Source organism: Pungitius pungitius, chromosome 10 (assembly GCF_949316345.1).
Source record: "Pungitius pungitius chromosome 10, fPunPun2.1, whole genome shotgun sequence".
NCBI lineage: Eukaryota > Metazoa > Chordata > Actinopteri > Perciformes > Gasterosteidae > Pungitius > Pungitius pungitius.
The window spans coordinates 20,521,985-20,535,087 of NC_084909.1; the positions used below are offsets into that span (position 1 = coordinate 20,521,985).

At 44.3% G+C, this 13,103-nt stretch overlaps 1 protein-coding gene across 6 annotated transcripts in view; it reads right to left on the bottom strand.

The window, feature by feature from the left end:
* Positions 1-13,103, bottom strand: part of tns1b (tensin 1b) — a 107,014-nt gene that overhangs the window by 64,219 nt on the left and 29,692 nt on the right. For all 6 annotated transcript variants that reach the window (XM_037487643.2, XM_062565203.1, XM_062565206.1 and 3 more), the window contains exons 2-3: positions 12,717-12,831; positions 4,367-4,404 (exon numbers count right to left, since the gene is read on the bottom strand). In XM_037487643.2, the coding sequence (XP_037343540.2) occupies positions 4,367-4,404; positions 12,717-12,831 (153 nt within the window). The remainder of the gene's footprint in view (positions 1-4,366; positions 4,405-12,716; positions 12,832-13,103) is intronic.

Consider the following 13,103-nt stretch of genomic DNA (forward strand, 5'->3'; position numbering starts at 1 on the left):
CCGGGCTCCACAGTGGGGGGGGGGGGTTTCGGCGTTGTTGGTGCCCCCCCACAGCGTGTCATTGAGGGGATGAGAGCGAGAGAAAGAGCCAACAGGTACAGTATCCTTGGTGAAGGGTGACAGGAAGTATAAGACCGACAGGAAGGGAGGGGCATTGAGAAAGAGGTCTGACTCAGGCTTCCCTGGCACCACGCTGCACCAATGCTCTTGCAGAGTGGATTTACCATGGATTGTTCTCCTGGAGTCTCCTCAATAGGCTGCAGGAGCTCAGACACAGTGGAAAAGTCGTCACATTGGATTCGAGGGGGAGGGGTCCTTTTCCCCTCCGGCTGGTGCAGTGGTCAGGGACCATTAGTTACCCTGGAAGACAGCCCGCATGCTCAGCAAATTGCGTAGGGCAATTAAATCTTAACTAGCTAATGCAACTGCATGCTCTTGGGGGCCGTTGCCCTCCCTTATTCCTCCCATTGCTGTGCGCTGCATGCACTTGGCCCGCTGTTGACATTCTTTCCAGGGACTCTTGATTACTCCATCGTGTTGCAGACTGGGCGTTACTGTTTGTTTTCTCTGCCGTGTCTATGCGCATGTTGCTGCCATGCGTTTGCTGAGTACATGACCATAGCTGCTGCTGTAAGCCCCCCATGGGTGGGGTGCCAGTATTTTGAAGGGAGTCACAAAGCAGTTCGAGCGGCACCTGCCAGAATCTCTGTCAACAAACCCACATCCAATTATCACCAAACATCCTTCTGCCCCATGGTTCTACTGCTAAAGTCCCACCACTCTGCTGGATGTCTAATGAGCACCTGACATGTTACTCACTTAGGTTAATAAATACAAAAATAACCAACACATCCAAAGGCTCTCCATAAGATGTTCAAACCAGAAATACAGTAGCTGAGTCCCGACTGAACAGATTGGTTGGATCTAGCCCTTTGATGGCAGAAGTTAATCATCATCCTCCTGAGTAGCTTCAATTGAGAAACCTGTGTTCTCAGATGAAGAGGCCATGTGATTGACCCTGTGTTCTTTCCCATAAACGCGCGGTGTCATAAGGAGGAGGGCAGAGGGGAGACCATGTGTTCTGTCCTGTGACGGATAATTCAATTAGCCGGGGAGCTGTATTGGATCAGACTATGAAAGGACCCGCCCCCCCCATCGTCCTTTCTAGAACACTTCCACATGTTCTCCTGACAGGAGTTCACGCCCACCCTTCTACGTCCTCACCTTCCCATTTCTCACTATCTGCAGAGCGCCACCGCATGGAAAAGGAAGGAAGTGCTTTGTGTTGTTGCTGGGATTCAATGCCACGCTGACCTTTGAACCTTCACTCAGGGAGATGCCTCTTCCATCTCACTCTCTGATTGGAGTTATCAGGTATTTTATTTCTGCTCACATTCCTAAAATGCCAAAAATTAGCCCTTTAAGTAACGTAATTGTTATTTAATTAAGTAAAGGTTAATCAAAGTTCAAGAGAGAGATTGCCTTTATTCCTTTATATCTATTACATTACATTTAAACACATCAGTCTAATAACTTAACTCCCCTAAAATACCTCCTTCTTCCTGACGATTTCAACGTTTTATGGAGCAGCCACCATCAAAAAATAACACGTCCAGAGTGAGTGAGTGAGTCTACTGAGGCACCTGCCAGAGAACAGAAGAACAAGTTGAAGCTGCTGAAGGTCAGCTGCAAACATGATGTTCTCTCTCAGAAACACGCAGGTGGATGAAGGTGTTTAAAAGGGTCAAAGACACGATGACAGATACACGCTGTTCCTTATTGACCCCTCGCCCCCAAATGTTGGAAATCAGCTGCCACTCACATGATGGCATGTAGTTTCATACGGAAACTTTCTGGAATGGAGAAAGTCCAAGAGATCAATCACAAATGTTCAGATGAACCCGAAAGTGGAAAAACAGAAGTTCTAAAACGTGAGTAGCACCTGTTGAGCATGAAATGTCTCAGACCCACCTATGAGGAGGTTGAACTGTTACGCAATGCAAAGAAGTCATTTCTGATCTCCAAGCAGGTTCTGCTCAACTAAAGGAACCAAAGTGCAGAGCAGCCAGCACAAAGAAAGACGTTTCTCCAGACGCACATTCAGAGAACTTCAGTAGCTGGAAACATGAAAAGGAGCGAAGTGAGAATGAGCTTTCTCAGACCTCCTTCCTCATTAACAGTGAAACACACTGGAAGGATCAGTGACATCTAGCAGGTCCTTCTCCACACCGACTCATTCTGGACTTAAAGTGTCCAACCAATAAGACGTCTTTCTACTGACCAGTGAACTGCAGTAGAGAAATGACTCATTAATGGATAAATAAAGATAAGTGACAGTCGATATCAACAAATCACACATGTGCAGTGCTACTGTGTATCATGGGCATAGTTATATCTTATTAATAGTTACATGATGTTGTTCCTACTTTGTTAATACCATAAGCTTCTTGTTTTCAGCCTCCACCAATTGTTTTTCCAACACAAAGAACGGAAGCCGAGCAAAAAGGAGCCGGGCTGAAACGGTTCTGGGTGTTAAGACCACGGACCACAACTAAGGAGCCCACTTTGTTTCTCTTTTTATTACAGAATGTTCCTGCTGAACGTCACACTGGGAAATGATTGTAATCACATTAAAACGGGAAGACAATGTTGTGGATTTTTGCTAACTGCGACTAACTGCATTGTGGGTAATGGATCTACTGGGGCTTCTTATTACAATGTCTGACTCCGAATAAAGGCCAAGAGCCTTTAAGCAGTCGACGGTTCAATCCTGTCCCAAAACAACTAAACTGCATCATGCATGGATCCACGTCTCTACGTGTGAGAGGTGATTGTTTGGGAGTGACAGGAAGCCTGTTTAGCACACATGTAGTAGTTAGTGATCCAACACTCTGCTCATCACCACGGAGAGAAATAATCCTGCTGGCAGCATTTCAGACATTTTTCACATCCAGTTGAGAGCAAACACACACACACACACACACACACACAGGTCCAGGTTAAACACAGGCTGCATTTTAATCTCACCTGGGGACAGAGATTTATAACTGTAGTGTGTACTTGGGATAACTGTCACATTGGGACAAACACGACATGTAAAGAAGCTTTATCTATTTCTTAAAATACATTTCCCATCCAAATGAGTCCAGGCTGACGGAGTGCTGATAGAGATCATGCATGACCCTGCCGTGGTCACTCCCTTGTTTTTCATCTCAGGCTTGTTAGCAAATTGCTTCCTGCCAAAGCGGTGTGATTCTCAGTAGAAATGTTTGGAAAAGGAAATGCTGCTGTGATTTTTGGAGATGGAAAGTTGGACTTTTGTACATATATAGACAAAGGGCGTGTGTTCTGCTCCTTTAACCTCCCCCCCACAAATCTCTCCCGTGACTTCCTGAAATTCCAAAGTTATCAACAAGTAGATGTAATACATCACACATGGTTCTGCAGCACAACGACACAAACACACGGATGGAAAATCATATTTTGGATAAATATTTATCCTCAAAATTTGTGAAAAATGTTCACACAGAACTCCCCTGTGAGCAGCTTTTTGCTGTTACTACTTCCCTCCTTCCTATGAAATGGCCCATATGAAGACTGTAAACATCTCCATATTCAGAGTAATGGGAACATTCCTTTCACTCCAAATACCTAAATGTAAGTTTTCAAACACTGGGGGAAGAAAGTGTGTCGACCAAATACGCAGCCACTAAAAATTGCGATGCAAAGACAATGGAAAAGGTGGAACGGGCCGGGCTTATCGTTTCCCTCATTTTGTTCTACTGGAGGCCTCCCCCCACCTCGCACTTAGCTCAGCCTGCCGGCCTACACCCATGGCATTTCCTGAGAGTAGAAGAGGGATTAGGCAAAGCTGGCAAGAAGCACCCATTGCAATAATGGATCCCAGATGAAGGCCTGGTGTAAACATAGGTGTGCACGTGCTACACGTGTGTGAGTGATTGTGGGCCCGTGAACCTCTCAGATGGACTTTTACACACAAACCTTTCCTTCTTCAAGAACCTGCCCCCCCTCCCAGTTTCTCCTGCGTGCTCTTTGCCTTTTCTACAACCAGATGAATCAAGCGCTCTTTTATTTTTAAGCCAATAGAAAAACCTTCTGATTCAAAGAGCACTGCTTTGACATTCTTAGGATATTTTGGTGAACATAAACACCCCCCCCCCCCCCCCCACAGCTGCATGGAAGCACACACAGAAGAGTAGCTGATTACACCCAAACATCATATTTCCTCCCGATAAGCTCAAATGGATTTTAAAGTGGAGGTGCGCTTGTTTTAGGAAAGCAGAGCCCATCTGATGCATCTGTCGACGCCTCCTTTGTGTGTTTAGGTGTGCGGTTTCATTCTTACCTTGACTTCACATTTCTTGTGGCATGCTACTCTGCACACTGGAGAAAACAGAAAGAGAAAATGGAATTAACTTCACAGCTCATAGAAACCTCCCACATATCGAGGACCAATGCAAACACTGTGGCATGAATCATGATGTTAAGGGCTGTCAGCGAAGAACGAGGAAGTGAGGAGTTTGTCCTGTGGTCAAACATCATCAGCCAATAACGAAGATGGTGATCAGCAGAGTTGAACGTGACATTTGGAGATCAATGATCACTTGTGGGTCTTTCCACTGAAAGACCAGCTTGGACATTTGGTATCCACCATAACAGAGCAGAGCTCCACAGATGTTCCAGAGATGCTTATCGAGACAAAAGGACAAAAAAGCACTTGTTTTCCAGACCGAAAGAATATGTGTCCAGTGGACAATTCCTGAGGTTCTTATTGGCTCTCTTATGCTCATGTAAATGGTCCTTCACCCTTTGATTGGGACACTGTGACAGAAGTAGGTCCAATGTTCGATTCCTCACTGGAAACTTAAACACAATGTCAGAGGCTCTAAAGCACCACGCTGGTCGTTATGATGCTATCTGCACTGCTATCCGATAGCATGTCAAACTAAAGGTAATCCATCAGGAGAAATGACATTTCACAAATAACGGAAAGAATGTGAGTGTTTCCATATGAAAATGTAAGTAGTCATTTCACAAACATGGGAACTAAATATTATTTCTAAGCTACTTTAGATGTGGACATCTACAACTCAGGCCTGCTGTTTGTACTTGATGGAAAGTCAGGTGATTAGTCATTTGAATTGGGGACCTTAAAAAGGGATTAAAGATATTGGCCCACTGATGAAAGCATAGACTTTGCATAAACTAGGTGATTGTGGCCATAGGGCCTGAGAACCAACCGTTACAGCTCATATGTGCCGAGAGAACTCAACATTATCAAATACATCTATACTAAATCACGGAAATGGATCCAATATTTAATGAGATACTTCCTTCTGGCCGGTGGTGGAGCGAGCATCACAATACACTGCTGCTTGCATGATGAGCCGCTTCTATATTTACAAATCCAAATAAAGAAAACCACTGGCATCCATTCGGAGTCACGTAAGCCCAGTAGTTGCTCAACAGCTTTGTTTTGGACCCCGTTCTGTGGCTCTTTGGCTGCTGCAGCGCGGCCACCGGCCGGCTCTGCCAGCGCTGTGGAGCGAGCCTGCAGCGGGTCCAGTTGCTTGCGTTGGCTGGACAGAACACTGATGAGAGAACAGCAAGCTGGAGCGCTCCAGTGCTTCTGTAAAGGCAGTCGCCAGTGTTTTATTATGTGTGATTCAGAGCTAAAAGGAATTCATAAAAAAAAACCAAAAGATAAAAGACGTTGTTCTACTATTGAATGTCAACACATTCCTTGCAGCTTCCCTCCCGCCCCGGTGCCCTCTGTCTGTCTGCGGGCCCCCGCTGGTCAGTGGGGAGCGCACCTGGACCAGCAGCTCGTACATGGTGGGACAGAGAATCCAAATAGGGGACGGGTTTGTGTGCTTTTACTGGAACAGCCTACACCTTGTGTAAGGAGTTATTGTTCCAGCCACATGTTTCAAAGCGTGTGTCCCGTCTGTTGAGATTAGTTGTTATGGATCTGGCAGGGTGCTCATTGTGTGTGTGGAGGTCGTCTGGTACCCGTTGTGTGTACTCCTGGTTTACTGTCACACCCCTTGTCCTCTCTGATGCATGTTCCTTATCACGCTCTACTGTTCGTGGGACCGTGTGCTCTGGTGAGCATTATGGAATCTTTATCCTCACAGCGCGATCATTCTTTAGAAAGACCATGGAAAGTGACATTTCGACACCGACTTGTCGTCCGTGCAGTCGCTTCACTGGTGGTTTGGGGCGTATCAACACAGAAGCCTACAAATGACTAACTCACCATTCATTTAAGAAAGATATAGCAACGGCACAATACAGAAACAGAGAATTCCAGCCGGTTGTCCACATCGCGATGGCCGTCACGTCAACTACGTCTACCTCTCAGTCTATACAGTCTATATCTATACAGTCTATATCTATACAGTCTATATCTATACAGTCTATATCTATACAGTCTATATCTATACAGTCTAGATCTATACAGTCTAGATCTATACAGTCTATATCTATACAGTCTATATCTATACAGTCTATATCTATACAGTCTATATCTATACAGTCTATATACAGTCTATATCTATACAGTCTGTATCTATACAGTCTATATCTATACAGTCTATATCTATACAGTCTATATCTATACAGTCTGTATCTATACAGTCTGTATCTATACAGTCTGTATCTATACAGTCTATAGCTGATATTTGGGTTCAGTTGTGACAGAGGTTGAGCACTTATGGTTGGACTAATTGGACTTCACAACAGGAACAAGAAGTCATGTGCAGCTTCACCAGCGATGGACACATCCAACCAGTCAACCAACCAGTCAACCAACCAATAGTAGTTTAACACACTGACCCTAAGATGAAGGCAACAGACACACACGTCGACACACTCCAACTAAGACGAGTGAGAAGCTTCCTCTTCAGAGCCAAATGTGTCATTACATTATGGTGCAGTTAGTTTCTATTTCAGCACACACGGGACTATATTTGCACTTGGGGGGGTAACATTTGATAGTTAGTTTGACTTTTAAATTAGAGGCCTTCAAATGTGGGTGGCACATAAAGTCCTACTGGAATACACGGTTCCAGGCTTTGAGAAGTACTGGAGATCCCAGGGTCACACCGAATGGAGATCACACGGAGGAAAATTAAACTATATACCCTAATATTTATTGTTTTACCTCCATTAGATGACAAAGGTACAAAATGCCGGCGGATCTTGCAGTTGGGCGATGTCCTCTGAAACCAGTCAGCTTTGCAATTATCATCAATTGTTAAAGCACCTCAACTCACAGAGGAACATATTACAACCTGGACTCCAACCACTGCTTTCAATCTGGAATTTTCCATGTTTTAGGATCCATCGGTTTGTCTACAAGTCGTAATAGAATTGTGAGAAGCAGGAGCACATGGTGACGTCTTCCAAGGCTTGATCGGTGAGACGTGGTCATCGTTTATGAGGATTAAAAAAAACGCAGAAACCAGCAATATGGATCGTTTGAGGAACTTGAACAAGTTAATATGAAACTGAATAATTCTGAATTATTTAACCTGCCAACAGATACATTGTTCTGGCACAGCTCCCACCTGAGAACATGAGACAAGTTTTATTTTAAACTGTATTTGCCTGGATTCTGTGTCCCATAAGTACGAGATAATTATGCTCTCTATTTTTATACATTCAAGATATGGAGAGAGAGAGAAAGCACACGGAGCTTTTCATAAGCACTTGACATTTAAAACATTCTTGGCCATTTGCTTGATAAGCATGAAAAGCAAACAGGGCCTGGGATTCCTCGTGGGCCACATGGAGGAAGGAGCAGGACGTCCATATTGGGTGTGAAAGGATAGGCTTTACCTTCTTAGGAAGTCGCAGCTTGGGAGAATAAACAGAGCAGAAATGTTCCTGGTGGAGGGACGGGGGAAGGGGAGAAAATATGGGGGGTGATAAGGAGAGAAGCAGGTTATGCCAGGAAGAAGAGAAGAAGTTGGAGAAAATATGGAAAGGGTGAAGAACTGCTCACATGAATCACTGATGGCAGAGAGGACAGCAGGGAGATGATGAGGAGGAGGGTGGACACCAAGTTGCTATCTGACTGTGGGTCTGAGGTCTGCTGTACCACATCATGGCCAACGTACTCCCAGCAGGCTGGACCCAATCAGAGGGCAGGGCCGGAGAGTCCACCCCTTTATTCACTCCATCACTCTCCTTTCTCTCTTTCACAATCACAGCACGTGTACACACAATGTAATGTAATACACACACAGTCCTGTCTAATGACACCCACCAAATCCTGTATTATTATACTTAAATGTAGTCTGAGGTGCACAATCCTCATCCTTAAAACCCTTGCTACCTTATAGCACTGTTGGCTAGAACTTACGAGCAGACTTACATGAGTTTACTTCCTACTTCCCTTATATTTAATGACAAGTCTCTAATAAAAAACCCTTTACAGGTTGTAAACCTTCAAACTAAATTACTATGCATCTTTTATAGCTACTTGAAACCTCATCTTAAGGATTTGTCAGTGGTGCTATACATGTGTGTCTATAGAGGAAAAAGACATTTACTCCGTTCAAACTTATTCAGATTGAAGATGTCCATGTTTTAAATACAGAAAGTAACTAGAACTGTTTGAACTGTGAAGTCTACACAAAAAAAGATCTGTAAGTGATGACTGGTTCATTTTGAAGATTTAGTCTTTAGGAGAAAAAACTACTTCTGGGTGATTAATTGCGATTAATGAATTTCAAAATGTGAGATCATTTCTTTTCTTTTTTTAAAGTCTATTGACGCCCTGCTACGACCAAAAGGTAAGCGTAGTGCCACGCCAGCTTCCAGGTCATGTGACACATCCTCTGAGACGTGCAGACTTATTAGAGCTTCTCAGCTGTTCCACACGAGTGGCTGTAAACAGCGAATGACCTTTAGTGACTAACCCTCCATTCTTAACAGCTGAAAATAAATCCCATGTGTCTACACGCTCTGTTCTGTACCAATGTCAGTAATTATTAATGAATTATCCATCATCAGACTTAAACGGGGATGTCATCGTTCAGCCCACGCGTTTCCCCAACCAAAGTCCCTGCAGTGTTGGGTTTCTGTGGGTACGACCCCACCTTCATCCAGCTGCTGAAGCTTTCCCAACATGGGACATTCCCCCCAAAACAATGTGGGACAGCAGATTAAATCCTGAGTAAGACATGGAATCCTTCTGTGATCTCTGCCATTTGTTTGCTTCGATCTGACTAAACATGACTTCTGTTTGTCTGTTTGTCCGTTTTATGACTCACGGCTGGGTTTCAGTCTGAATCCGATTGGTCAAAACAGCAGTTTCCCTTCATTCAAGCTGCGATTGCCGAAAACAGACAATTACTGTAAGGTTTGTGCTGAAATATTTAGAAGTACAAATGAGGAATAAGGGTATTTTTTGAGGAACAAAGGACTCTGCTGCCTCCTGGTGGCTGAAACACAAGCTACAGCTCAAATAGCAGCTTGTTAGATTATACACTGCAAGATACAGTTAAGTTCATCTGGATCTCATCTTTCATTTCTTAAGTATAAACGTCTTTTTACAAAGTTTAAAGAGAGAACTTTGACCCCATCGTCTTCAGCGCATACTTCAATATATGATACTTGCCATGTCTCATGAAAGACACAGTTACTGTCATTGACTTAATCAGATCACATGGTCTTCACCAGCTGGTGGACGTCCCTGTTGTCATGAAACTAATTGGACCTCCTCCACTGCTTTTGGCAAGATTAATCATACACTTTGAACATTAAGAATGAACTCTGCTGTGAAAGTGAAAGTCTGCGTATGACCATTGTTTAATAAATCAGAGTTTAAACTAAATTACAAAACAATTCAAGTAGCTATAGCGTCTGTGTACTAAAATTACTATTTGCTGCGAATAAATACAAATACAGGACGATGGAGCCCTAAATTTGCCTGAGACAAACACATGTTGCAATGTTCAAACTCATCCCACAGGGGGCGCCCTAGCGGCGTTGACTGGCTTACAATCCACTTCCCACAAGTCCCGTGAATGTTTGACACGTGTCAGAGAAGCTGCCCTGAAGGTCTCTGAGGATAAGGATGTTAGACTGGGAGGCAGAAAACCCATGTCCTCCTCCACCTGCTCCTCTGAAGGACTTGGTGAAGCGAGGAGGGCTCGGTGTCTGTGGGGGGTCCAGACAGCATGTTGTTTAGTGTGTGTGTGTGGTATGAACCACACTGTGTTACTGTGCACAACCAGGACCCCGACACACATTCCTACATAGAAAACACCCAACCTGCACCTATGACATCCTTCCCTCTGCCTCACAAACACACGCTGGACAAACCAGCCCCCCCCCCGTCCCCCCGTCCCACAGCGCAGGAGCTGCACCCTTCACTGGGAAAGCACTTCCAAGTCTTTGTAGATGTGTTTGAAGGCGGGTTTATTTTATTAATGGCTTTTCACTGTAAGATGTTCTTTACAAAAGCTCCATGCAGCAGCTGTGGGAAGAAGGAGGGAACACAGAAAAGAGGTTTTATACCAAATGTTAAATCATCTTTGTGCAAACTCTCATCCTCCTCCAGACCATTCATTGAACCCCACCTTCATCACAGCAAATGGATATGAAAGAAACGTCCTGCTCTCAGGCCTCCAAACATTCCCTTTCTTTCCCACTGGAAAATTGTGTCAACACGCCATTGTCAAAGTGACTAACACCTTGTATCCTGGCAACCGCTAAAGGAAGTGCTGTGTCATCACGAGACCATGTGACTGCAGGATGTTTGTAAACAAGGGCAGCAGATGGGAGGGGCTGTCTGTCTGAGGGGGGTCAAGGGGTCACATAAGCATTTTGAATGTGCTTTATACATTCACCTCGGGTACAAATCTTTTTGGGGAGAGAGAAAGACACACACACACACACACACACACACACAGTTCGCTCGTACACATGACCAAACATAGACACAACTAGTGAGAGAAAAGCAAGCTGGGGTCGATTAAATCAGAATAGACTTAAATGCCTCTTTGTCGCTGTGATTTATCTCCCTCAGGTGGTGTCTTGTGTCATTTTACTTGTCCAGGACACACTGAGGGTTATTTGTGGAACCAAAATATATGTTACGCTTTCATTGAAAATTTGTTGTGTCCTTTTAGGCGACATAAATGGAACCTTGAGTATAAAATATAAAGTTCACACTTTTTATTTTTGTGTGTATGAAGGTAATATGTATTTTCCATGAATTTGACTGATTTCTTTCATTTTGTTTTGTGGACATATACATATACTGACATAGACATATACTGCTAATAAGAGGCTGAAGGGCAGGTGCACGCTTTACAATTTACAAATATGTGCAAAAAAAGGTCTGCAGCACACTGTGATAAAACAAGACGTAATGACATTCAAAGCCCAATGTTCAGCAACAAGAACATCTGGACTCAAGCATTTTACTCACTTGGATCACAGAGTAAATGCAGCTTCATTTTATAGGCCTTCTTTACAGCAGTAGAATCAGAGGGAGGTGATGGCTGTATTCAGTACTTTTGTCCTTCTCCCAGAAAATCAGACATCTAAACGACAAGCTTAGACTAAGTGATACGCAAATGTGGTCCATAAGAAACAAAGCATTTTAAATATTGGCACGCTTGCTAATTTGTATTGCACCTGTGGCACAGACTTTGAGAGGCTGTCGGTTTGATTCTGTCCAGAGACGGAGGAGAAACCTTCAGGTGTTAATGTGCAACAGTGTGATCATGGAGGAGCGTTTTAAAACTGTAAATACTGCACCACACATGCATAGGTGTTGAAATCACTTTCCAAGGATGGGTCCCTTCAAACCCCTTCCCTGCTGCTGCTGTGACAAACCAAACAGGCAGCCGTTTCCACGAGGTCTCACTCCACGCTGTCTGTGGAGAACAGACATTTCCACTCCAACATCAGATCGCTCAGATATTCTCTGATTTGGTTCCAGCCCTCTTTGAGCACATGACTAAAAGGTTGACTGTACTCTGTTCAGAAGATTTAAAAAGTCTGGCACCTGCCATTCTACACAGGGCCCGCTGACATGTAAAGTTTAACAGGAAGCCAGGAACCATGAAAGAGAAACCATGCACCCAGTTGTGCATCAATCAAACCAAGCTGATCCCTTATCGTCACCACCATCGACTGCATTGCCTCTTTTCAGGAAACACAAGTGAGCAAAGTGAGAAGCTGTTAACCTTTGGCCTTTCTGAGGCTTCTTTTCCCCTCCCTGTCACTTAAGTGACCAAACCCTGACACGGAGACGACCCCAGGTGACCCCGGATGACCCCTTTCTCAGAGCACTAATGGCTGCTGTAACAGATATGGCCTTCATTGTCCCGACAGGTTAGAGTCTTAAAATAAACAACAGATATATAGATTTCAATCTTAAAAAAAGAGCACTTTATTAAGTGGACATGGTCATTGGGCCATTGGATTGTGGACCGCCGCTATAAAGCCTTAAGTATGGTGAGACAGAATGCCCAATATATCCCATAGAATTCCTAAATCTGACAATTGTTTTTCGCAATAGCAGGAGGCGCCCTCTGCTGGTCAGTAGACAGAATGCAGTGCCGTCCTTTCTGGTGGAATGGGTCCTGGTTCCCCTCTGATCGGCCACCCCCCGGCCCCCCTAAGCCGTGGACACCCAGCTGTGTCCTGCAGTACATCAGCACATGACTGACCTCGGCAGATGAGTCCATCTTGGCTGATGGTCTGCTGACAGGCGCCGCAGGGCTTGGCCTTCTTGAAAGTCTTCACCCGGAACGTATGGGAATGAAGAGCCTCCAACTCCTCCGGCTGCACATAAACAAGAGGTGAGATGTTAGCGTTGGAGCCTTTAACCTGATTGGACCTCAAGGACTGCAGGTGGGTTGAGGACCTGGACCTCCTTCTGGACCTTTTGTGTATCCTTTTGTGTTGTTTTTAAATGAAGGTGTACGGCACAAAAGACATTCATAGTAAAGTGGGAATACAAATATTTGCCAATGAAACATACACATTCATCTCAGGCGTGACACTTTGTGCGGATGATAAGTTATTTCAGCGTTAAATGTTCATAAAGTTTCTTT